The sequence below is a fragment of the Hyperoodon ampullatus genome (genome assembly GCF_949752795.1).
Source record: "Hyperoodon ampullatus genome assembly, chromosome: 5".
NCBI lineage: Eukaryota > Metazoa > Chordata > Mammalia > Artiodactyla > Ziphiidae > Hyperoodon > Hyperoodon ampullatus.
In genome coordinates, this window is record NC_136918.1 from 47,415,309 (window position 1) to 47,442,118 (window position 26,810).

The 26,810-nt window shown below is 38.7% G+C and overlaps 1 protein-coding gene across 2 annotated transcripts in view; it reads left to right on the plus strand.

The window, feature by feature from the left end:
• Positions 1-26,810, plus strand: part of MCCC1 (methylcrotonyl-CoA carboxylase subunit 1) — a gene marked incomplete at both ends in the record, with an annotated part of 62,296 nt that overhangs the window by 27,357 nt on the left and 8,129 nt on the right. For both annotated transcript variants that reach the window (XM_079704247.1, XM_079704248.1), the window contains 7 exons: positions 3,038-3,149; positions 4,725-4,806; positions 12,450-12,577; positions 15,656-15,839; positions 18,072-18,181; positions 19,623-19,839; positions 21,916-22,002. In XM_079704247.1, the coding sequence (XP_079560373.1) occupies positions 3,038-3,149; positions 4,725-4,806; positions 12,450-12,577; positions 15,656-15,839; positions 18,072-18,181; positions 19,623-19,839; positions 21,916-22,002 (920 nt within the window). The remainder of the gene's footprint in view (positions 1-3,037; positions 3,150-4,724; positions 4,807-12,449; positions 12,578-15,655; positions 15,840-18,071; positions 18,182-19,622; positions 19,840-21,915; positions 22,003-26,810) is intronic.

Below are 26,810 nucleotides of genomic sequence, written 5' to 3' on the forward strand. Positions count from 1 at the left end.
GGAAGAAAAAAAAAAAAGCTAAGAAACACTTCTGAGGCACACAGGGACACAGACCCACTGAAAGACCGAGATTTAATCCTAAGATTATAGAGTGCTTTCCCTCGCCCACACCCTACTGCCATGTCACCAGGGCTCCTGTATAATAACCAGGTTACAACCAAAAGAGCTGCAAGACACAGACTCTGATTAAGGAGTTCTTAGACAAAAGGACAAAAGGAGAAAAAACAAAACAAGGACACTAGAGGGAACTGAAGCCTCTGGCACCTGTAGCTACTGCAGACATTAAACACAGCCTGCCTCCTAGCCAGGCTAACATAAAATCTCACATGAAAGTTTTATTCACCTCAGTTCCTGTTCTGTGACATATTATGCCTGGCATTTAACCAAAAAATATTACAGGGCGTGCTAAAAGACAAGAAAAGCATGGTCTGAAGAGAAAAAGCAAGCATCAGAACTGGACTGAAATATGACACAGATTTTGGAATTATCAGGTGTAGAATTTAAAGTAACTAATATGTTAAGGGCCCTAATGGAGCAGTAGGTGACATGCAAGAACATATGGGTAATGTAAGCAGAGAGATGGAAGCTCTAAGAAAAAAAATCAAAAGAAAATGCCAGGAATCAAAAACATTGTAACAGAAAGGAGGAATGCATTTGATGGACTCAGGGTAGACTGGACACAGCTGAGAAAAGAAATAGTGACCTTGAACTTATGTCAGTGGAAATTTCCCAAATTGAAATGCAAGGAGAAATAATGAAAACAAACAAACAGAACAGAATATCTGAGAATTGTGGGACAATTTTAAAAGGTGTAATATATGCATCATTTGAATACTACAAGGGGAAGAAAGAAAGAGGCGGGAGAAATATTTGAAGTAATAATGGCCAAGATATTTCCAAAATTAATGACATACACCAAATTATAGAACCAGGAAGTTCAGGGTATACCAAAAGCAGGATAAATGTCAAAAATTTTTTGAATCATATTAAAACTGCAGGAAACCAAAGACAAAAAAAGTCTTGAAAAAAGCTACAAAGGAAAAACACCTTATCTACAGAGGAGCAAGGATAAGAAGTACATCAGACATAGCTAGTAGGAAGCAGCCACATAGCACAGGGAGATCAGCTCAGTGCTTTGTGACCACCTAGAGGGGTGGGATAGGGAGCGTGGGACAGAGAAGCAAGAGGGAGGAGATATGGGGATATATGTATATGTATAGCTGATTCACTTTGTTATACAACAGAAACCTACACACCATTGTAAAGCAATTATACTCCAATAAAGAAGTTTAAAAAAAACAGAAGAATAGTGGGTCGTGAACAAATTTAAAAAAAATAACACATCAGACTTAAGAATAGAGTGGACTGTTAAAATAAACACTACATATTTTCAAGAAAAAAAGAGAATAGAGTGGAGTAAAATATTTATAAAGGGTTGAAAGAAAAAAAATCAACCTATAAATTCTGTGTCCAGTGAAATTATCCTTCACACTTGAAGGAGAAATAAGGACTTCCTAAGACAAGCAAAAATTGAGGGAATTTGTCACTGGTAGACTTGTTTTACAAGAAATGGTTAAGTTCTTCAGGGAGAAGGAAAATGATGCAAGTCAGAAACTTAGATCTCTTCAAAGAAAGGAAGAGCGATAGAGAAAGAATAAACAAAGGCAAAATAAAATCTCTTGGTTTTTTATTCTTAATTGATCTCACAGATAAGTTTATTCAAAATAATAATAGCAAGAATGTGTTTGGTGTTAGTAGCTTAAGGGTAAATAAAAATAGGAGGAAAGATCAAGGAAGCACATCCAAAAGGAAGAAATCAGCTCCTATTATTTTGTCAAGAGAATATGTTGGACAAGTTGGGAAATTTTTAAATGGAACGTTCAGTAGAAATGATATATCAAGAAAAAAAATTCTTCCAAGTGGTTTAATGAAGTGTTTCATGAGGTAAACAGAAAGGAAGAGAAATGAGCCACTGTGCTGAAATAGTACGTTTATAAGACTTTCTGGGTTTTTAAAAAATTTCTTCTATGTTTGACAATTTTTATTTTAAACGCAACAGAAAAAAATGTTTGCTGGTCACTCATTTCTGTATCATGGTGGTGAATGTGTGAGGTGAAGTACAGTGTGAACATATCAAAATGAATCTCCTGAGAAGAATGCTTTCATGTTCACCAAATGGTCTGTGTTACCCTTATTTTCTTAAGTGTTACGTGCATTTACTCTTTTTCTCTCTTTTTTTAAAATAAAGTTATTTATTTATTTATTTTGGCTGTGTTGGGTCTTCGTTGCTGCACACGGGCTTTTCTCTAGTTGCAGTGAGCAGGCTTCTCATTGCGATGGCTTCTCTTGTTGTGGAGCACGGGCTCTAGGCACGCAGGCTTCAGTAGTTGTGGCGTGAGGGCTCAGTAGTTGTGGCGCACGGGCTCTAGAGCACAGGCTCAGTAGTTGTGGTGCATGGGCTTAGTTGCTCCGCGGCATGTGGGATCTTCCTGGACCAAGGCTCGAACCTATGTCCCCTGCATTGGCAGGCGGATTCTTAACCACTGCGCCACCAGGGAAGTCCTGCATTTACTCTTAATATGATTTCTGATAATTTTACTATTTTATACTCAACATTAAAGTTCCTTATTTTGTTTTTTATGATTTAATGTTGGTATATTCTTTAAAAACGAATGATCCATATAAATTTATTTCTTAACCTTTCTATGGATGAGCCATTATAATTTCCAGTCTGCCTTAGTTTATCAAATCTGACTGTAAGAGTTGCTTTTTTAAAATCCCCTGATCATAAAAATATGTTTTCATTGACTTTTTGAGGATACATGAATTGTGACTATAACTTGTAATTCTGATGTATTCAGATTTGTGAGTCTTTTCCTTGGCAGTTTGTACTTGTGACTTGCCCCTACTGTGAGGTCATAAATATGGTCTCCAGTGTTTTCTGTCTTTTCTTATCTCTCACTCATTTCATATATATAATTTTTTTTCTTGAATGTTCAACCTACAAATGGAAACTTCTCATTGGGTTTTTAAATAGGCATGTGGAAGTCCAGGTGTTTGGTGACCACCATGGCAATGCTGTGTACTTGTTTGAAAGAGACTGTAGTGTACAGAGGAGACATCAGAAGATCATTGAGGAGGCCCCAGGGGTAAGGATCTTGTAAAGAAATTTGTCAACTTCTCTATATTGTAAATCTCAGTTTAAATTCTGACTTTTGGGTCAGAAATCTGTGAAGCTAGTATTCCCCCAAAGTCCTGCTGAACAACCATTCCCCAGTAGTAATACAGCCTCACTGCAGTGTTGGGGATGAGGAAGGGTTGATATTCTGGGGCTACCATACTGAAGGCGCACTAAGACCATGATCCTTCTGGATGGTATCTGGGAAAATCTGCTCTGATCCAAGTAGTATCTGACTTACAGTGAACAGCTACCGTTTCCATGCAGATTTTAAATTGTAATTAACTAGCGTGTTTGAAGAATGGAATGGTCTTGTTAATTGAATGTATTTTTTTATGAAGAACATTCTTTTAACTGGTGTTTCAGATGTTCCTAAAATATATTAGTCATCTTCCCAACTTAAAGGTTATGTTGTATAGAGGAGAGATTTGGATTTGCTCTTATTTGGCCACTTTTGCCCCCTTATAATTGTTTACATCCGAGTCTACCTCTTGATTGACTCAGGTTGTCACCCGGGTCAAGGCCTACTCCTAGGATTACCTATTTTCAGATTTACATTTCTTTGGAATCTGCTACTGCCGTAGGCCTCTTGTCCAAAGTTATATGCATGTTTTTTCAATATGTATTTCTAAAAGATCAGAGATCTAAGGTTTCTGATTAATCAGTTAGTTATTCTCATACTGTATTCAAAATTCAATTTCTGTTGCAGAGTATATTATACCGTCTGAAGTAAATGTCAACAATAATTTCAATAAAGCCTTATTTTCAAGCAGCGATTGCTTAAATAAAAATCTGTAGAGCGCCATTTAACAATGTTAAAAGGCTTTGCCTACTTATTGATATACATTTTATGAACTTTTTTTTTTTTTTTTGGCCGTGCCATGCACGGCACGCGGGATCTATTTCCCTGCGCCCCCTGCAGTGGAAGTGTGAAATCTTAACCACTGGACCACCAGGGAGGTCCCTGGACCTTTCTTATTAACTTGCAATCTCAACAGTTACCATTATTCCAAGATAATTATTGGGCATATGACCCAGATTGCTTTATCATCTTGAAACAAATAGAGATTATTCAAAGTTTTTGTATTAATATATGTAATTTTAAGTGGGCATATGATCATGAAAGTTATTTTGGGGAATTCTGTGGTGGTCCAGTGGTTAGGACTAAGTGCTTTCACTGTTGTGGGCCTGGGTTCCATCTCTGGTTGGGAATCTAAGATCCTGCAAGCCACACAATATGGCCAAAAAAAAAAAAAAAAAGAAAAGATAGCTGTTTTGTAGGTACAAGGGACAGAGATATGTCATTATGCTAAGTAATATCTGCAATTCATAGAAATTACTAACAGAATCATTAAACTTTGGTATAGGGACAGTTGAACTGTGGTATAAGACAGTATTTCATGATGAAATGTATAACATTAGATATTTATCCTTATTATCTCTTTAATGCAATATTTGATACATAGAAATGTACTATTGAATCTTAATGGAAACTTCTAGTAGAACAAAGTACTAATGGAAATTTATTTCAAATATTTTTTCATAGCCTGGTATTAAACCTGAAGTAAGAAAAAAGCTTGGAGAAGCTGCAGTCAGAGCTGCTAAAGCTGTAAATTATGTTGGCGCAGGTATGTCAAGATTGACTTCTAACAGAGAAAGAGGAAAATTCATTTGTGTTTTGAAAGGCAAATGAAACATACAGCTTTGAAATCATTGGCTTTCAAACTTTTTTGACTATATCCACATTAAGAAGTACATTTTGGGCTTCCCTGGTGGCGCAGTGGTTGAGAATCCGCCTGCTGATGCAGGGGACACGGGTTCGTGCCCCGGTCCGGGAAGATCCCACATGCCGCGGAACGGCTGGGCCCGTGAGCCATGGCCGCTGAGCCTGCACGTCCGGAGCCTGTGCTCCGCAATGGGAGAGGCCACAGCAGTGAGAGGCCCGTGTACAGGAAAAAAAAAAAAAAGAAGTACATTTTACGTTGAGAACCAGTATGTAAATGTGTTTATGTTTATATACATGTATATTGGGGGAAAAACGTCACTAAACAGTACTTAGCCTAATTCTGTATAATGCTATTTGATATTTTCTATCTTATTTTGAAATAAAATTGCTAAAATTATTTTTTTGCATTTTTCAAAACTAGTAAACTTAAATGTTTTAGAGCAGTTTTAGGTTCACAGCACAACTGAGCAGCAAGTTCAAAGAGTTCTCACACCCCCTGTCCCCCCGCAACATAGCCTCCCCCACTGTCAACATCCTGCACTAGAGCAGTGCTTTTGTTACAACTGATGAACCTACATGGACACATCATTATCACCCAGAGTCCATAGTTTACATTAGGGTTCGCTCTTGATGTTGTACATTCTGTGAGTTTGGAGAAATATATAATGACACGTGTCCAACATGTATCCACCATTGTAATATCTTACAGAATAGTCTCAGTGCCCTAAATATGCTCTTCATTCCTCCCTGCCTCTAACCCCTGACAACCACTGATCTTTTTATTGCTTCTATAGTTTTGTCTTTTCTAAAATGTTACATAGTTGGAATCATACAGTATGTAGCCTTTTCAGGATGGCTTCTTTCACTTAGTAATATGTATTTAAGTTTCCTCCATATCTTTTCATGGCTTGATAGTTCATTTCTGTTTAGTGTTGAATAATATTCCATTATCTGGATGTACCACAGTTTACTTATCTTCTGACCTACTGAAGGGCCTCCAAGTTTGGTAATTATAAATAAAGCTACTATAAACATCTGTGTACAGGGTTTTGTGTAGACACAGCTTCAATTCATTTGGGTAAATACCAAGAAGTATGATTGCTGGATCACATGGTAAGAGTATGTTTAGTTTTATAAGAAACTGCCTAAGTGTTCCAAAGTGGCTGTACCATTTTGCATTTCCACCAGCAGAGTATGAGAGTTTCTGTTGCTCCACATCCTCACCAGCATTTGGTATTGTCAGTGTTCCAGATTATGGGTATTCTAATACGTGTGTAGTGGTATCTCAGGTATCTTCAGGTCTTTTGCCCATTTTTTAAAAATTTATTTATTTATTTATTTATTTTTGGCTGTATCTCAGGTATCTTCAGGTCTTTTGCCCATTTTTTTTAAATTTATTTATTTATTTATTTATTTTTTGGCTGTGTTGGGTCTTTGTTTCTGTGCGAGGGCTTTCTCTAGTTGCGGCGAGCGGGGGCCACTCTTCATCGCGGTGCACTGGCCTCTCACTGTCCCGGCCTCTCTTGTTGTGGAGCACAGGCTCCAGATGTGCAGACTCAGTAGTTGTGGCTTACGGGCCTAGTTGCTCTGCGGCATGTGGGATCTTCCCAGACCAGGGCTCAAACCCGTGTCCCCTGCATTGGCAGGCAGATTCTCAACCACTGTGCCACCAGGGAAGCCCTGTGCATTTTTTAATTGGGTTGTTTGCTTTCTTATTGTTGAGCTTTAAGGGTTCTTTATATATTAGTTAACAGTCCTTCATCAGATGTACCTTTTGCAAATATTTTCTTTCAGTCTGTGGCTAGTTTTTGCATTCTGTTGACATTGTCTTTCGCCAAGCAGAAGTTTTTAATTTTAGTGAAGTCCAGTTTATCAGTTATTTTTTTCATGGATCATGCCTTTGCTGTTGTATCTAGAAGGACATCACCATGCTCAAGGTCAACTAGGTTTTTTCCTGTGTTGTCTTCTAGGAGTTTTATGGTTTTGTGTTTTACATTTAGGTCTTTGAACCATTTTGAGTTAATTTTTGTAAGGTCTGTGTTGAGATTCTTTTTTTTTTTTTTTTTTTTTTTTGCATGTAGTTGCCCAGTTGTTCCAGCACCATTTCTTGAAAAGACTGTTTTTTCTCCATTGTATTGCCTTTGCTCCTTTGTCAAAGCTCAGTTGTCTATATTTCTGTGGGTCTATTTCTGGACTCTCTATTCTTTTCCACTGATCTATTTGTTCTCTCACCGGTACTTCACTGTTTTGATTACTGTAGCTTTATAGTAAGTCTTGAATTCAGATAGTGTCAGTCTTCCCATTTTGTCATTTTGTCAGACTGAGTTGGTTATTCGGGTCTTTTGCATCTCCGTATAACCGTTAGAATCAATTTTTTGATATCCACAAAATAACTTGCTGGGATTTTGATTGGGGTTGCATTGACTCTACATAACAAGTTGGGAAGAACTGACGTCTTGACAATGTTGAGTCTTCCTACCCATGAGCATGGAATATTTCTCCATTTAGTTAATTCTTCTTTGACTTCTTTTACCAGAATTTTATAGTTTCCTCATATACATCTTATACATATTCTGTTAGATTTATACCTATTTCATGGGGGAGGGTGCTAATGTAAATAGTATTGTGTTTTTAATTTCAAATTCAACTTGTTTGCTTGTATGTTGGAAAACAATTGACTTTTGTATATTAACCTTGTATCCTGCAACCATGATATGGTCACTTATTAGTTCCAGGAGGTTTTTTTGTCAACTTTTTTGAATTTTTTATAAAGATGATCAAGTCATCTGTGAACAGTCAGTTTTATTTCTTCTTTCCCAATCTATATACCATTTATTTCCTTTTCTTGTCTTACTGTATTAGATAGGACTTCTGGTATGATGTTGAAAAGAAGTGGTGAGAGTGGACATCCTTGCCTTATTTCTGATCTTAGTAGGAAGGCTTCTAGTTTCTCACCATTAAGTATGATGGTAGCTATAGGGTTTTGTAAATCTTCTTTATCAAATTGAGGAAGTTCCCCTCTGTTCCTAGTTTGTTGAGCGATTTTATTATAATTGGGTACTAGATTTCATCAAATGCTTTTTCTGCATTTATTGATATGATCACATGGTTTTTCTTTAGCCTGTTGATGTGATAGATTGCATTAATTGATTTTCTAATGTTGAACCAGCCTTGCATACCTGGGATAAATCCTACCTGGTCATGGTGGGATTTTTATACATTGTTGGATTTGATTTGCTAATATTTTCTTGAGGATTACTTCATCAGTGTTCTTAAGAGATATTGGTCTGTAGTTTTCTTGTAACATCTTTGGTTTTGGTATTAAGGTAATGCTGGCTTCATAGAACGAGTTAGGAAAAATTCTGTCTTCTGGAAGAGACTGTAGAAAATTGGTATAAATTCTGCATTCAGTGTTTGGTAGAATTTACCAGTGAACCAATCTGGGCCTGCTGCTTTCTGTTTTGAAGGTTATTAATGATTGTTTCAGTTTCTTTAATAGATATAGGCCTATTTAAATTGTCTGTTTTTTGCTTGTGTGAGTTTTGGCAGATTGTGTCTTTCAAGGAATTGGCCCATTTCATCTAGGTTATTAAATTTGTGAGCATAATGTTGTTAACAATATTCTTTTATTATCCTTTTAATGTTCATAAGGTCTGTAGTGATGCTCCTTCCTTCATGTCTGATATGAGTAATCCCTGTCCTCTTTCTTCCTTAGATAGCCTGTCTAGAGGCTTATCACTTTTATTGATCTTTTCAAAGAACTAACTTTTGGTTTTGTTGATTTTTTTTCTATTTTCTGTCTTCAGTTTCATGAATTTCTACTCTATTATTTCTTTTCTTCTGTTTACCTTGGAATTAATTTGCTTTTCCTTTTTTAGTTTCCTAAAATAGAAGCTTAGATTAATTTTAGATCTTTCTTCTCTTCAAATATATGGATTCAATGCTATAATTTGCCATCTAAGTACTGCTTTCTATGCATCTCACAAATTTTGAAAAGTTGTATCCTCATTTTCATCTAGTTTAAACAATTTTTAGATTTCTTTTGAGATTTCTTCTTTGACACATGTGTTATTTAGTAGTGTGTTGTTTAATCTGCAAGTATTTGGGGATCTTTTTCCAGCTATCTTTCTGTTATGATTTCTAGTTCAATTTATTGATTTTTAGTTTAATTGTGGTCTGAGAGCAGACATTATATGTTATCTATTCTTTTAAATTTGTTAAGGTCTTTTTTTATGACCCTGAATGTGGTCTGTCATGGTGATTGTTCCATGCAAGTATGACAATATGTAATCTGCTGTTGTTGTATGAATTAGTCTATAGGTGTCAACTATTCCATTTTATTGACTGTGCTATTGAGTTCATCTATGTCCTTACTAATATTCTGCCTGCTGAGTTTATCCATTTCTAATAGAAGGGTATTAAAGTCTCCAATTGATTAGTGGATTCATCTATTTATTCTTGCAGTTCTCAGTTTTTACCTGATGTATTTTGACACCCTGTTTTCAGATGCGTAAGCATTAAAGATTGTTACGTCTTGGATTATTGACCCTATTTCATTTCCTTCTCTATGAAGAACTTATTTTAACATTTCTTGCAGGGCAAGTCTACTACCAATAAATTCTCTCAATTTTTGTTTATCTAAGATAGTCTTTATTTCTCCTTCACTTTGGAAGGATAACTTAACATGGTACAGAATTCTAGGTTGATGGGGTTTTTTTTAATACTTGGCTGACTTTCTTTATAGATTTTTGAAATTTATTTATTTATTTATTTATTTATTTTTGGCTGTGTTAGGTCTTCGTTGCTGCACATGGGCTTTCTCTAGTTGAAGCGAGCAGGGGCTACTCTTCGTTGCAGTGCGCAGGCTTCTCACTGTGGTGGCTTCTCGTTGCAGAGCACGGGCTCTAAGCACGCAGGCTTCAGTAGTTGTGGCTTGCGGGCTCTAGAGTGCAGGCTCAGTAGTTGTGGTGCACGGACTTAGTTGCTCCACAGCATGTGGGATCTTCCCGGACCAGGGCTCGAACCTCTGTCCCCTGCATTGGCAGGTGGATTCTTAACCACTGCGCCACCAGGGAAGCCCTTGATGATTTTTTTAGACAACACTTTAAATAGTTCACTCTGCTGTTCTTGGTTGCATGGTTTCTGAGGAGAAGTCAGATGTAATTCTTATCTTTTCTCCTTTATAAGTAAGGTGTGTTTTTTTTCCTTGGGTTCTTTCAGGATTTTTGATTTTCTGTACTTTGAAAATGATACTGTAGGTATAGTTTGCCTAGGTGTAGTTTTTCTGGCATTTATCCTGCTTTGTGTTCTCTGACCTCCCTGGATCAGTGATTCAGTGTCCAACATTAATTTTTAGTCATTATTGCTTCAGATACTGCTTTTGTTCCTTTATTTATCTTATGGTATTCCCATTATGCATATGTTACACCTTTTCTAGTTCTCCACAGTTCTTGGATATTATGTTCTGTTTTTTTCAGTCTTTTTTCTCCTTGATTTTAATTTTGGAAGTTTCTGTTGTCATATCCTCAAGCTCAGAGATTCTTTCCTTGGCTGTGTGCAGTCTACTGATAAGTCCATCAAAGGCATTCTTCACTTCTCTTATGGTATGTTTGATCTTTAGAATTTTTTTTTCTTTCTTAAAATTTCCGTGTCTACTTATATTTAACTGTTCTTACATGTTGTGTACTTTTTCCATTAAAACCCTTAACATATTAATTAAAGGGTTTTTAAGTTCTTGTTCTGATAATTCTATCAGATAATTATGATAATTATAATTCTATCATATCTGAGTCTGGTTATGATGCTTTTTCAGTCTCTCTAAACTGTGTTTTTTGCCTCTTAGGATGCCATGTAATTTGTTCTTGATAGCCAGATGTTGATGTACCAGGTAAAAGGAACTGTGGTAAATAGGTCTTTAGTAGTGTAGTGGTTAGGTACAGGGGAGGTGAAATGTTCTATGAGCCTATGATTCAGTCTAAGTCTTTTGGTGAGCTTGCGCTCTGAACTGTGAACTTCATCAGTGTTTTTCAGTTGGTTTCTGTTTATTTGTTTTTTATTTATTCCCTTATGTGGGACAGAGTGGCTGGAGTTGTGTATTTCTCTTCCCTCAATTACATAGTAGGCCCTGATAAAATCCCAATAGTTTAGGCTCTAATAAAATAGTTTCTCTTAAGGACAGATCTTGTTCAGAAGAACAGAACTCTGGCATACTTCATATGGTTCGTTTTCCCCTCCCACTGCTAGAAACTCAAGGGTTTTTTTTCTCCAGTGTTCACTGTGAGGACCTGGTAGAGCTTCTGGAGGTAAAACTTATAAAAGTGTTGGGAGCTCCCTATAACTTGGTCCCCACTGGGGTTTTTAACTCTTGGAACTGTCCACACTGAGCCTCCAGCAATTTGTCAATTACAGTCCAGGTTTTCCTTCTCCAGTACTTGTTCCCACAGAGGTTTTTGCTCATGGGTTTCTGTTCCAATAAGTTGTGAATCTCTGTTTTCACCTTTCTGTCTCTCTAATTTGGGGAGCAGCGGTTTGCCTTGTAACCTCATGTCTGTGATGCATCTAAGAAGACTTGTTGATTTTTCATCTTATTCAGCTTTTTCTTGTTGTCAGAATGGAATGGCAACTTCTAAGTTCCTTCCATGCTGGGCCAGAAACTGGAAGTCTTCACTAAATTTTTACAATCCACTAACAGGTTGTGATCCACAGTTTGAAAAGCAAGTTTTAAATTATATGGAATTAGCCTTAGGCTAAGTGAAAAAAATTCAAACACAAAATACTGTATACTATATGATTTCATTTATATGACATTCTAGAAAAAAACTGTGATAGAAAGCAGGCCGGTGATTGCCTGGAGCTGGGGCCTGGGGAAGGGATTGACTGCAAAGGGAACAAGGGAATGTTTTGAATGATGGAAGTATGTTGTATTTTCATTGTGGTGGTGGTTATATGACTGTATTCAGTTGCTGAAACTCAGCACACTATATTTAAAATAGATAAATTTTACTGTCTGAAATGATACCTTAATAAAGTTGGGGGAAGTGTAGTACTTAATAGAATGTCAGTAGATAAGACATTAACATAGTGTTTAGTTACTAAGTAATCTCCCAGTGGGTCACTAGCAAAAGGACTTTTAAAGACACTTCCAAAGCGCACAGTCAGGAGAAAAAAATGTTGTGTTTTCCTCCACAGAGTTAGAGTGAGATGGGATGTCACAGTGAGGTTTCCAGGGATCTTGGTACACAGAAGCAGTAACACATGGTCCAACCATGTTCTAACTGCTACAACAGCTGAGACTGATTTATAACTTGGGCTTACCATTTGCTTGAAACCCCACATATACTTTTCCATTGTTAAATTTCATGTGGCTTCGTATTTTTGATTGAGAATCATTTGCTGCTGCAAAATATGAGATGTTTTCTTCATGAAATGCAAAATGTTTACCCTTGAATGAAGGCAGCTGTAAAACTTGATATGATCTATCAAGAAAGATTTTGATTCCTACTGATTATATACTGTTGAAGTGTGACCACTGTATTTTATATTTAGGAACCGTGGAGTTTATTATGGACTCAAAGCACAATTTCTACTTCATGGAGATGAATACAAGGCTGCAAGTGGAACATCCTGTTACTGAGATGATCACAGGAACTGACTTGGTGGAATGGCAGCTTAGGGTGGGAGTATTTTTTCTGTTAAAAATCAGTGTTGAGAATACATTCCCTTCTTAAAACCTCTTAAAAGGAGGCATCGCTTTGGACAAGCGTTCAATTCTTAGTGGTTGTCATGAGGATAGGAAAATGGGAGGTTAAAGGTGGCATTACATTTGATGCACTTTATGGACTCAGATTCCTAATCTGTCACTTACCATCTTTCCCCCTTAGACATGGGGCAGCCATCAGGCGAGCTGCTGTCACTGAGGCTTGCTTGAGACCACACTGTCTCAACACAAAGCCTTGTTCTCTGAGACCACATCATTCAGGTCCAGGCCATCATGAGATTTTAGAGGCAGGACAGATGCTAGCCAAGGTGAAATAAGCTAAGGAAAAGATGGGAATGAAGAGCCAAGGGAAGGGTCTAGATTAACAGGGGTCCACGTGCAAGTGCTGACAGACTGTTGATGGCCCATGAAGGGATAAATGTAGCCATTCAGAGTAAATGTTTAGAAAATTTTAAAGCACTTTAACATTTCTGTGACACACCTACTGAATTTTACTGAAGTCTTAAGTCTACAGCTGTTCTTCACTGGCCTGAATCTGAGTCCTACAAGCTTATTCCTTCAAATATTAATGATAATAACTTAGTCTGTTTTGTTCTCTTTATTGAAAACGGTAGATTTTTACAACCTGTTGTTTAATATAAAAAATGTTTTTAAGTAGTATGAATATTCTTGATCTCTGTAGGATTCTTGGTTCTTTATATATCCTGAAACGAAATTATTTTTTTCATGTTGTGATGCTGAAGTCTTGATTATTTTGATAATTTTGTCTTTGCAGAACTTCTGTGGACAATAATATAACGTTCCTTTTGCTGGCTCCTTGGGGATGATTGGTGGTTTTAATTGAGCCATAAGATTCTTCTGGGCCTTCTGGGCATTGGGAGCTAATGAAAACCAGGCACATCAGGCTAGTAAGTGTTAGTAAGTGTCAGGAAAATTGTAGCGGGTTTAGAAACTTTTGGAAAGAGTGCTTATGTTTCCAGAATTCAAGGAAAAGAATATTTTTTTCTGAAGCGGTAACCACAAGAGTCCAGAATTTTGAAATCATGAAGGATAAAGGGTTTCCAAGGATTAAAGAGGAGAAAGCTTTTGGGCATTAGGGGGACCAGCAGACATTTATTTCTGCAAGTCAAGAAACTGTAAGAGCTTTAGAAAGAGAAATAGGCTTTTATCATCTGGGGAAGGTTTCTAGGACTTAGGGATGCCATTGGGCCTTGTTTACAGTGTTCAAGGTACTTTGGAGTCTGGCTTCCAAACAGGGGTAAAACAAGGGGTCTCTCCATGTGGTGAGGCAAGAGTTCAAGCTCCAGGACCTGTCTCTGGAGTCACCAGCTTCCTAGAGCAAGGGTGCAATGATGTGAGCACCCAGGCTGCAGGTTCAGATGGTTAGTGGTTTCAGGAGAGGCTGGTGAAATATCCAAGGTCCAGGGCTTCCAAGAGTCAATGTCTAAGCCCCAGAGAACTCAGATGGTACAAATTTCTAAGTACCCAGAGGCATGGTTGGGTCAATCTCCTCTGGGCCCAGATAGAAGCCAACTTCCGAGGAAAACAGATAGGCAAAGATAGCCAGGTTGAAATTGCGCTATATAGTCAGCAATAAGATCACATCTTAGAATATGAACATATGGTCATTCTTTTCCTTTTTTATACTAAAACAAATAGAATTTTTTTTGGAAATAGAATTCTTTATTAGAACATTAAAGAGTGTTTTATTATAAAGGATAAGAATGAAATGATAATAGCTAACACTTACATAGTGCTTACTTTATGCCAGGCATTTTTCTCTGGAGCATTAAGAGGTTACAGAAGCTTACCCAGAATATGAGTATGCCCAGAACAGAATAAGTATAGAGACAGAATTTGAACCCAGGCAATACGGCTACAGAGTCTTTGGTTCCAAACACCATGGCATAAAGCCATTCAATTTAGTCCATTTTCCTTTCATTTTCACTGTTGTGGTTCCTGATTTTTCTTATATACAGATTTAAAGAGATGAAACCTTTGCTTCTTTTACACTTACCTGTCTAGTTCAGTGTGCTGCTAAGTTAGAGTTTTTCCCTGTATCTTTTGCCATCTCAGTTTGTCATTTTCTCATCTTGGAGGAAAACTTAAGGGGAGAGAGAAGAGAGTGACAGTGTGCCCTCCAATAGCCTTTTCCAAGTTATATTAGTTAAAGAGAGAGATTTGTTGTATTAGTATATAAGAGCCAAAATAATAGGGCTTCCCTGGTGGCGCAGTGGTTGAGAGTCCACCTGCCGATGCAGGGGACCCGGGTTCGTGCCCCAGTCCGGGAAGATCCCAAATGCTGCGGAGCGGCTGGGCCCGTGAGCCATGGCCACTGAGCCTGCGTGTCCGGAGCCTGTGCTCCGCAACAGGAGAGGCTGCAGCAGTGAGAGGCCCGCGTACCGCAAAAAAAAAAAAAAAAAAAAAATCAACAAAATAATAATAATTACAGTAGTGATAAACAGTGCTGATCATCCTGTTTATAATCTGGTATCTTGCAATATACATAAACATAACAAAATTTTTAAAACATCATGTTCCCCTGTTTGTTTTGCTTGATCACTTGGTGATGAAGATGACAAAGATGACTAATGCCACGCTTTAGGCATAGCTGTGAAAATAGTCCTAAACACCAACTAATAATTTACTATAAAAAAGCTTGATTTGGTAACTGAGTGCTAATGTTTTAAATGAAAACAGAATATCTTGCCAGTAAGAAATTTCAGTGTTCATTATATTGAAAAAGCACTGATATTTATATTTGTGATTTAGTCATTGGTTTGCCTGTTTTCTCTGTTTAAAAATTCTAGATACCCATTGTAATTAGTACAGTATTTTCAAGCTGCATCTGTTTTTTAATCTACTTTTGCTTTTGCCCAATACTCGAGTGGGTGGATAAAATAAGAGTCTATATTTGGCTTCATTATAAAGTCCTGATGTACATCTTACGTAGAAAAGGATAAGACCATCGACTAAGTCTCATAGCTGCTAGAAGGTGAATATTCATAAGAAGCACATACTCTTCTTTTACCAGATTGCAGCAGGAGAGAAGATTCCTTTGAGCCAGGAAGAGATAACTCTGCGGGGCCATGCCTTGGAAGCTAGAATATATGCAGAAGATCCTAACAATAACTTCATGCCAGGGGCTGGACCATTAGTGCATCTCTCCACCCCTCGAGCAGACCTTGCCACTAGGATTGAAACTGGAGTACGGCAAGGTAAAGTGAAATAAAGCAAAAAGTCTCAGTGTTTAAAAATTGTTAGTGCGTTATTGGTTTTGTACGAGGTCTTTTCCCTATGTCTTGTGGATATATCTAGTGTGCTTTAAAGGATTTAATTGATTTCTCTGTAATCTTTACTTTTCCTTCTGGAATAGTCATTTTTAAAGAATAACTAGTATTTTCAAGCAGTACTACTCTCTTTTTTGAAATGCAGCAGCACTTGGTCAAGCCTAAGCAACAAATATTTTGTGGGTACTGTTTTATATTTTTTACTTTGCCTAGTTCCAAATATAATTTAAGGTGACTGATAACTGCTATGTCCAAGGCACTCTGCCTTCGAGGTACTGAAAGTCAAGCTGAAAAATTAATAAATAAATTTAGTGCAAGCTAAACAGTAATAAATAAAAGAAAGAAAAGTTTAAAAAATGACAGTGCAAGAACTATCATGATTCACGTATGATTAATAACTATGGGCATGACAGTTATTTAGCACTTACTATGTACAGGCACTGTTCTAGTGATTTTTCTACCTGGGCTCCTTTAACTATGAGAACTACCCTATGAATAGATGTTATTATCACTCCCATTTTCCAGATGAGGAAGCCAGGGCACAGAGAAGTGACTTGTCCAAGGTCACCCTTGGAGCCAAGATTCAGACCCAGGCATTCTGGCTCCAGGTTTTATGCTCTGAGCCACCACTGTCTACTGCCACCTTAACTTTAGTTGCCAGAGAAGTTATACAGATGGTGAGTGATAAAATACAGCAATTCTCAGGTATAACAGGTTATGTTAGGCTGGTATAATCAGGACACGTTTCTAAGAGGAAGTCTGGAGTGGATTTGAGTAGGCAGATTTAACAGCATACAGAAAAGTAAAGAAAAGAGGATTTAACTAAAGATGTGTTTGAAGAACTGTGAGAAAATATGTGGCTGGAGAAAAGGGTTCAGGACAGTGAGTAGTTGGAGATATGGCTGGAGATACAGAATGAAAGCAAATTGTATAGGGTCTATAAAGCCAAAATGAATGAGGACTTCTTAATGATAAACTGGCAGCATTTTGAGAGTTCTGGCTAACCCACAGCAAGATTTGGTAGTCAGTAAATTTTTTCATAGCAGCGGCACATCATAGAGAGAAGAGGGAACTTGCAATAGAAAAAAAAGGAATCTGTGAGGCAAGCAAAGCTTGCAATACACTTTAATAAAGGTGCTCAAAGGATAACAGAGATATAATTCTAAAACAGACTCCCAGATTCACATCCTGGCACTGAGGAGGATAATCTAGTCTAGGAAGCTTCCCCCAACCCTCCTCTTTTGTGTTCCCTGAGTCCCTTGTGTATTCCTTGGGCATTGCCCTTTTATATTATCTTATGATGATCTTTTACTCGTTGTCTAGCTTCTCCATTAGACTATAAGAGTCTTAAGAGAGGGACTATGTCTTCTATGTTATATTTGCAGGACTTTGCTCAAGCCTAGGCCTAGAAGGTGTTCAATATGTGTTGGTAGGTGGGTGGGTGGATAGATGAGTGGATAAGGGAGTGTGATCTAACCCCTTGATTCTACAGATGAAGACTCTGGGGTTCAGAGGGGTCCAGTGGCCTGTCAAAATCACAGAATGGTCCTAGAACAGTATTCTATGTAATACACCACATCCTTTTGTCTTGAACCATTCTAACCAGTAAGATGTGCATGGTTCACATTCTTGTTCTCTGAGACTCTGGTCACAGTAATGACAGCTGCTATTTGTTTATCAGCTCTGCCAGGTATGGCATTTGGCACTTGATTGTCAATCCTCCCAAGAAGCATATAGGATAGAGGAATTATTGTCCTTTTTTTTCTGATGAGGAAACTGAGGGGGTGGAGGGAAGGGAATGTCAAGGACAGAAGTGATTGTGATATGAGAGGGTGGAGGGAGTTTGTACTGACTTCCTAAAATGAGAAGGGAAAAGAAGGTTCAGACGAAGATAAGATGAGGAAAACCAGCCTGTGTGTCACTGAATGACTATTTGGGGCGTGATGCTCTTGGATGGCCACACCCTCCTTAACAACTTCTGTTTTTAAACCCCCATGAGCCTCAGTTCCTAATGAATAAAATGGTGGTAAGGATATCTGTGGTGCAGGAGTTTGTGAGGATTCAGTGTGAAATGTACATAAAGCCCCAGGAGAATGTCTTACTTATCATATTTTCTCTCTTTAAGTTTTAACTTTGGTTACTGTGGTTTTTCAATTTCAGGAGATGAAGTTTCAGTGCATTATGACCCCATGATTGCAAAGCTGGTTGTGTGGGCTGCAGATCGCCAGGCAGCCTTGACGAAACTGAGGTACAGCCTTCGACAGTACAGTGTGAGTGACCTGGGGCTGTGTCAGTGGCCCTGTTGTTCTCTGCATCTCTACAGCCAAGTGTGACTGTCATGATTGGTCAACTTTGTCCTTGTCAACTTATTTCCCCCAATTACCCATATGTCACGAACAGAATAATTTCACGTGGGAGAATTTCCCATGGGTCAGAATAGAGTTTGAGGACTTCTTAATTTCAGCTAGAAAAGAAAGATTGCAAGACTAAAACTATTAGCATCAGTGTTAACCTCAGTATGAAATTTCTATTCATCCTGTAGATGAGGCCACGACATGCATGTGGCCTATAGTCTGGTGTTATTTTCTGTGAAGGAAGATAATTATGTTCAGTCTTATCCATTTGAAAGAGTTTGTTGCTTTTCTGTAGCCATTCATTTCCTTGGTGCAGTAAGTCCCATACCACATTGATTTAGCTTCATGGAAGGACTTCTTATTAACCCATGATATTCAAATTATTATATATCGTGAATTTGATCAAACCTCCTTTTTCTGTGGCTCCACCCACACTGGCCTCTTTGCTACTCCTTAGACACACCCAGCATGGAGCCATGTGGTCCCGTTCTCCCTTCCAGAATATTCTTCCCCCACATGACTCCCTCCTCACCATCCTGAGCCCTGCTCACTGTGACCCTCAGAGTCCTTCCAGGCCACCCCACAGAACCCTTTGCTGTTCTCTCTTCCTTTAGCCAGCCTTCTTTTTCTTCATATCACCTGACATTATATTAGATATTTGTTTATAGATATTGCTGTCATCTGTCCCTTGAATGTAAGCTCTGTGGAGGCAAGGACTGTGTTTTGTTCCTCACTGTGTCCACAGTATCCAGGTCAGGGCCTGGCACCTAAAAGGCACTTAGTAAATGGCTATAAAATAAATGAATGAATGGATGAATGAGTGAATGAATGAATGAACCCAAGGCTCAGATACCAGTTTTGCCCGGGATCCCATTTATTGGGTGGATTTGGGTTAATTTTATACCTTTTTAAATTTTTATATCATTGTGTCAAAGTTGGATTTTAGTGTTGGAAGGAAGCTCTTTTCAGGTCGTATAATCCTACCCATCCCCAGTGCAGCAATCTTACTCTGTTTGCGGTTTTCCTATTTCGTAGGTGTGTTCTGAGCAGCAATCTTGCAAGTAAATCTCATTTAAGTTCCTTAACGTTTACTTGCTTTTCTAACCTGAGTCAATTAAACGTCTCCACACTACCTACCCAACACCATTTCCTACATTGTCTTTATCATAGTAAATTACATAGTGTTGTGTGCAGATGTATAGTGATGGTGAAGTGGGTTTTTTCTTTTTTTTTTGTTTTTCCTGAGGGTTATTCATAGTAGAAAATACCTAGTAGAAAGAGCAGATGCCATAGAAATGTTTTTCTGAATATGTTGTTTTCCCCACTCACTGGGGACATCGGCTTTTTTTTCCCCTAGATTGTTGGGCTGAACACCAACATTGACTTCCTCCTCAAACTGTCTGGCCACCCAGAGTTTGAAGCTGGGAACGTGCACACTGATTTCATCCCTCAGCACCGCAAAGAACTGTTTCCCCATCGGAAGCCCACAGCCAAAGAATTTTTATGCCAGGCAGCTCTGGGGCTCATCCTCAAGGAGAAAGCTATGACTGATGTTTTCAAAATCCAGACACAAGGTATGGAATGTTTTTCTCTTTCTTCTGCTTATCAAGATTTTATGAATAATCATTGAACATTGCTTTTTTTTTTTTTTTGTCTGTGCCACACGGCTTATGGGATCTCAGTTCCCAACCAGGGATTGAACCCAGGCCACAGTAGTGAACGCCCAGAATCCTAACCACTAGGCCACCAGGGAACTCCCGCTTTTCTTTCTTTATGCCACTCCTACCTCCCTTTTCTTCTGTCAGTGATTGACACCTTCCTCTGCTAAAGTGTTTTTTAGTGTGAAGTAGAGCTCCTCACATAACATGGATGCGCCCATCAACACCCTTTAACCCATTAAATATAACTTAACTCATCACCTAACAGTGTAATGTAAAGAAGGAATTATTTTCAAGCAAACACCAGTTCTCCCAGCATCCCATGCTGATATCCCTTCCAACCTTTCTTTTTTTTTTTTCATTTCCTTCCAACTTCTTTTTTTTTTTTTCCAACTTCTTTTATTCACCACTCCTTGTGGCCTACTTTGTTGTATCCTCCGTACCTGCAGCAACTTCCTTGGTCCTGGAGACTAAAGACAGCGCCAGAGATGCTCAGATTCCCTTGGGTTACCCATGATTTATTGTTGAGTTAGTTCCTCCTCTCTTTTTCTATTCTGTGATCAAATTTCTGACTAGCCAGACACCTAGGTACTTCATTGTATCATAGAATCTGGGCACAGGGGGGACTATGACCGATTCATCCTGGCTGCCACACGCGTGCATCCCTGCTTCAGCATCCCTGCTGAGTTGTTGCCCAGCCTCCTAACACCTCAGGAAGCTGGAAATTCATAATGAAAATTCATTAGTTAATTACAGTTTCAGTCAGTTCTCCGTTAAGAAGTTCTTCCCTCTAAATTGGCAAAATCTGAGCTCTCCCAAATTTGCTCCATAATGTTTCCTCAGGCTATCTCTGATCTTTGGAGCAAACAGAAAAAAAATTTTGAATCCATTTATCCCTTCATTATTATTAGGATTATTATATTATTATAGGATCCTGTTATTGGGATCTTTAATTTCTAGATTCATTTAAGAAAGTTACATTGAAAGCTTATAATATATAATAACTATATTTGGAGATTTGTGCTCTGTCCTCATTTGGTCCTTTTACATTAAATAAATGCAGCTAACTATACCCCATCTGGTATTCCTAAGCCTGGACCTAGCATTTTTAGAATGGAGTGTCCTCTTACTCTCACTTTCCTTTTTAAAATTTATAACCAGCACAGTGAGGAGTTTCAGAATAAATTGCTTCAATTTAGCTACTCTGTAGCTCCTGGATATTGTCTAACAGAGGGTGAACACACAAATGTCTGGGGCAGACCAGTAACAGAGAAGAGTAAAAGAGGCCAGGTAAAAGAAAGATAGCGAGTGGTGAGGATTTGGGTGACCTGGAATGCATTTGTCCTTTCAGAAAAGGTGACCACTGTGCAGTTTACATCACCAGAGAATGAGAGTTGAGGCTGCAAATATTCTGATTTTCAAGAGAAACTGGGATTTTTTTCATATAAAATTTCCTGAATCGTAAATGAAAGTGTCTAATTTAAATTTAAAGCAATGAGGGGGCTTCCCTGGTGGTCCAGTGGTTAAGAATCTGCCTTCCAATTCGGGGACGTGGGTTCGATCCCTGGTCAGGGGACTAAGATCCCACATGCCACAGGGCAACTAAGCCCACGCGCTGCAACTACTGAGCCCACGTGCCACAACTAGAGAGCCCGCATACTGCAACTACAGAACCTAAGCACTCTGGAGCCCACGAGCCACAACTACTGAGCCCGTGCGCTCTGGAGCCCACATGCCACAGCTAGAGAAAAGCCCGCGTGCCACAACGAAGGATCCCACGTGCCACCACTAAGACCCAAGGCAGGCAAAAATAAATAAATAAATATTTTAAAAAGAAAAAAATAGCTTTAAAAATTTTTTTTAAATAAATTTGAAGCAATGAATAGAACAAAGAAAACACATTTGAGCTGCCAATATAGGACCTCTTATGTTTTCTTTTGTTAGTAAGCTTGATGTTCATTAATTTGTTGTTGAATTTTAAATTTTTTCTAGATCAATACTCTCCTTTTGTATCCAGCAGTGGAAGAAGACTGAATATCTGTTATACCAGAAGCATGACTCTTAGGGATGGTAAAAACAGTAAGTAATGTTTTATTAAAAGAGGAATGTGCTGGGCTTCCCTGGTGGCACAGTGGTTGGGAGTCCGCCTGCCGATGCAGGGGGCACGGGTTCGGGCCCCGGTCTGGGAAGATCCCACGTGCCGTGGAGCGGCTGGGCCCGTGAGCCGTGGCCGCTGGGCCTGCGCGTCCGGAGCCTGTGCTCCGCAACGGGAGGGGCCGCGGGGGTGAGAGGCCCGCGTACCAAAAAAAAAAAAAAGGAATGTGCTTCATAGAAATATAGCATATTTACCTGAAAAAAAGGATTCAGTCTGGCCACTATCAATTACATTTTTTAAGATCCCTAGCCTAAACATTGGAAGGAAGCATGCTAAAATAATAGAATTGATTGGCTCTGGGTAGTAGAGTTAATGATTTTTTTTTTTACACTTTTTCTATATTTGGTAAATACTTTTAAAATATGTCATAAAACGTACATAGCAGAATGACAAATGAAATATGACAAAACATTAGTGAGATTACTGTTGGATGGTGGGATTTGAAGCAGTCTTTTTTCCGCCTCTTCTTTGTACTTTCTTTGCTTTGAAGTTTTTCTTCAGTGAGCATGTATGACTTTTAAAGAAGAAAAACAATAACCAAAGCTACTCCAGGGAAGAAGGACTGCCCAGTGCTCAGGCAGCATTAATGAAGGGGAGTCACTGTTTTACCCACCTGTTGGTGGTGAAACTTAGGCGTGGGAGGTGCAATAAAACTTACTCAAGGCTAGTAAGTGGCAGAGCCAAGATTGATACCCAGTCTTTCTGACCTTGGCCCCTGTGCTATTTCCACCACTTTTCCAGTGGAAAATTGAGTTTTGATTGCAAACTAATTTGAATAGGCTCAGGAGGGGGCCTGATTTATGGTAACTTAAGTCAGGAAGGGCTGACACCTAAGCCAGAAGGTGATTTATAAACTTATGGCTGGAACAGTGTACCAGAGGAACCAGAATCCTGTGATAGCAGGTGGCTGTATCCCTCTTGCTGCAGGACAGTTTGCCTGGCAAGCCAGATGTGCAGAGTCAGGGCTGGGAGGACTGGATGACCTTAAATGTGAGGTGTCGATGAACTGTGATAACTCCATTATCAGAATGTGCCTACCAGGTAGAACAGAATGCTCCTGCCAGTTCATCAAAGCACCCTCTGCCCCAGACAGAGTGGGATTTTCTGTACCTCAACTCTGTGGAGATATCCAGTCACTTACTAAAAGATTCCTTGTTCACAGAAGTTGATTGGGTTATAGCTCTTTAGCTAGTTTTTCATTCTGAACCTAGATGGTCATTGCCCTAAGTGCCTTGAGTACATGGAAAGTTTGCAAACATCCCTTATAAAGTAGCATTCTGCAAATGGTTAACCTATCTATTTTATACTGGTGTATTTATTCATTTCGTCCTAAAAAACAGCCTCCAAAATCTGGGAATATCTTACTCTAGACTCCTATATGCTGAACACAAGTATCAGCAGCAAAGTTTCAGTGACCTCTTCAATCTAAATTAAACAGAAAAATCACACGTGTGATTGTAATTCAGATGAGCCAGCTGTGTTATTTGGCATGGATCTTCACTAAGGCTCTGAGCAGTGTTTTGAATTATGCTGCATTTTTTGGGATTTTGTTTTTTTAATTTTTAAAGTAAATAAATATATAATTGAAAAGCCAATATGCATGCTGTTCACTACATCCTTTTGGTAGTATTTTTCAACAATAATCCAGGTCTGAATATAATAGCTTTCAGAATGTTATGGTGAGTCTCTAATATAATCAGTAGTGACCATGGTTGAATAAGAGAGTGCTCCAAACAGGAAGTCTAAGGGCCCAGAAGCATTTGTGAATCTAAAGTAGAACCAAATCCTAATGATCTCAGTAAGAACGACCCAACATTTTAAATATTCAGGGCTTGAAAAATAATCTTCCTTTGTTACTATGGCCATGTTTCACAGAACCCTGCCCTACCCTCAATAATAATGGCTAAGATTTATTGAGTGTTTGGTATATATCAGACACTTTGTTAAGCACGTTCCATGGATTATTTCACTTGCATTTTCAGAATAGGTCAGTGAGATCAGTGTTATTATTAGTGTCAACTTTATAACTTGAGAACCAAGTCTTAGAGAGATTAATAGTTTTCTTGAAGTCGCACCAAAACTACTTGGTGGAGCCAGAATTTGAACCCATGCTCCAGGGTACATGTGCTTACCTAACACTGCACCATGCTAAACTTATATACTTTATTAAGTATGTAAGAGGATATTAAACGTATATTAAATTTATAAGAGGATGTTTAAGGTTCTTTTGTGGGGGTCAAGAGATACCTAGAGGAGGGAGGAACAAATTCAGTTACACTATAATATATAAAAGAATTTAGAGTTTTCCTGGCAATGTCTTTACTATGATTCTTTTTTTTTAATTTTCAAATTTTTTATTTATTTTATTTATTTATTTTTGGCTGCATTGGGTCTTTGTTGCTACACACAGGCTTTCTCTAGTTGCGGCGAGCAGGGGCTACTCTTCGTTGTGGTGCGTGGGCTTCTCATTGCGGTGACTTCTCTTGTTGCAGAGCATGGGCCCTAGGTGCACGGGCTTCAGTAGTTGCAGCATGTGGACTCAGTATTTGCCACACTTGGGCCCTAGAGCGCAGAGGCTTCGGTAGTTGTGGTCCGTGGGCTCAGTAGTTGCAGCACGCAGACTCTACGGTGCGTGGGCTCAGTAATTGTGGCTCCTGGGCTCTAGAGCACAGGCTCAGTAGTTGTGGCGCACAGGCTTAGGTGCTCCTCAGCATGTGGGATCTTCCCGGACCAGCAATCAAACCCGTGTCCCCTGCATTGGCAGGCGGATTCTTAACCACTGAGCCACCAGGGAAGTCCTTTACTATGATTCATTCGGCATTCATGTCAGTTAAATACTTTTCATATCTTATAAATTGAAAGAAAACTGATCTGGCATAATTGGATTTATTTTCTTATAAGAAAGTTTAAAGATATTGGTAAGATATATGGGGAAAGTTTCATTCATTCATACTTTCAGTACAAAGTTTTTGAAAAAACGTATTCTGAGTAAAGTAAAGAAGAGAAAAAAAGGTGTAAGAAATTTACCATTTGGCAAAGGAGAAGTGTATATGTTGGCAAGACGGATGGTGTAGTGGTTAATAATGCAGGCCCTGGAGTCAGACTGTATGGGTTGAATTCCGCTCCCCTCTTGTCTGTGACCCTTGGGCAAGTCACACTCTCTAAGCATCTAGTGTCCTCAGCCGTAAATGGGGATGGTGATGGCAGTTACTTCCTTGGGTTTTTGAGTGTATTAAATGCGGCAACACCTATAAAGCATTTAGCTCATTAGCATTTAGCTCATTGAATGACCTACAGCAAGCAGTCAATAAACAGTAGCTATCATCATCATCATCATTATTATTAAATTATCCCCTTGCTACTATGAAAAGAACAAAATAGATATGTATGTCACATGTTAATTTTTAAAAGTTGGTTGCAGAACAATATTATAACAATATCCTATTTTTATAAAAGAAAAATATAAATTTGTGCATTTGAAAAAATCTAAAAAGATTCACACATTAAATGTTTAATAGTAATACATCTGGGCAGTAGAGGGGACTTTTTAGTTTATGAACTTCAGTATTTAACTTTTGTGAATATTTTTATTTTTGCAATTTTTAAAAAATATTTTTTATTTTATTTATTATTTTTGGCTGCATTGGGTCTTCATTGCTGCACACGAGCTTTTCTCTACTTGTGGTGAGTGGGCTTCTCATTGCGGTGACTTCTCTTTTTGCGGAGCACGGGCTCCAGGCTTCCTCCAGGGGAAGAATTTGGCGGCTTTGTGGTGACTCTTGGAGGTGGAAAGCAAAGGAGAAGGAGAAGGCAAGAATGATAGGTTATAAACCTGGATGACAAGGAAAATGGTGTCAGTCATAGAGCTCACAGGTCAAGAGGGAAGGCAGGCGGAGTGAGGAGGTGATTTGTTGGCTCCACCATGTTTATTTTAAAGTGCCAATGGAGGATCATGCTAGGAGTGACTAACTAGAGTTCTGGAGAAGGAAGGTCAAGGCTGGAAACAGATTTGAGCTGGCAGCATCAAGATGCTGGTTGATGTTGTCAGGAGTAGATGAAATGACTTTGGTCTGCATTCTCTACCCCACAAAATTTCCATCTCCTAGGATAGTCTTTAACCTATTCTGTATTCACATAATGATATAAATATATTGTATATTATATTTGTATAGTCTGCACTTTCACATTTATTTATTTATTTATTTATTTATTTATTTATTTTTACGGTACACTGGCCTATCACCGCTGTGGCCTCTCCTGTTGCGGAGCACAGGCTCCGGACGCGCACGCTCAGCAGCCATGGCTCAGGGGCCTAGCCACTCCGCGGCATATGGGATCTTCCCGGACCGGGGCACGAACCCGTGTCCCCTGCATCGGCAGGCGGACTCCCAACCACTGAGCCACCAGGGAAGCCCTCACATTTATTTAATCATTTACATTCTCATACCCAGTTGATGGGTCAGAATGGATCAGAAAAGCAAGATTTTAAATGACTTGGTCAAGATCACAGAGGTGATCATGCCACAGATGGCAGATTTGGGTCTTAAGCCAGAACTTCTCTTTCCCAATTACTTACATTTTCTACTATGACACTACAGCCTTTCTTGTTGAGGGGAAAGTATCTGAAATATCCTATAAACTTAAAAGAGCTAAAACTCCAGTTTTAAAAAAGAAAAGTTTGTAATTCACCTTTATTGAAATCTGTCTGATTTTTAAAATTTTTAAATCTTTA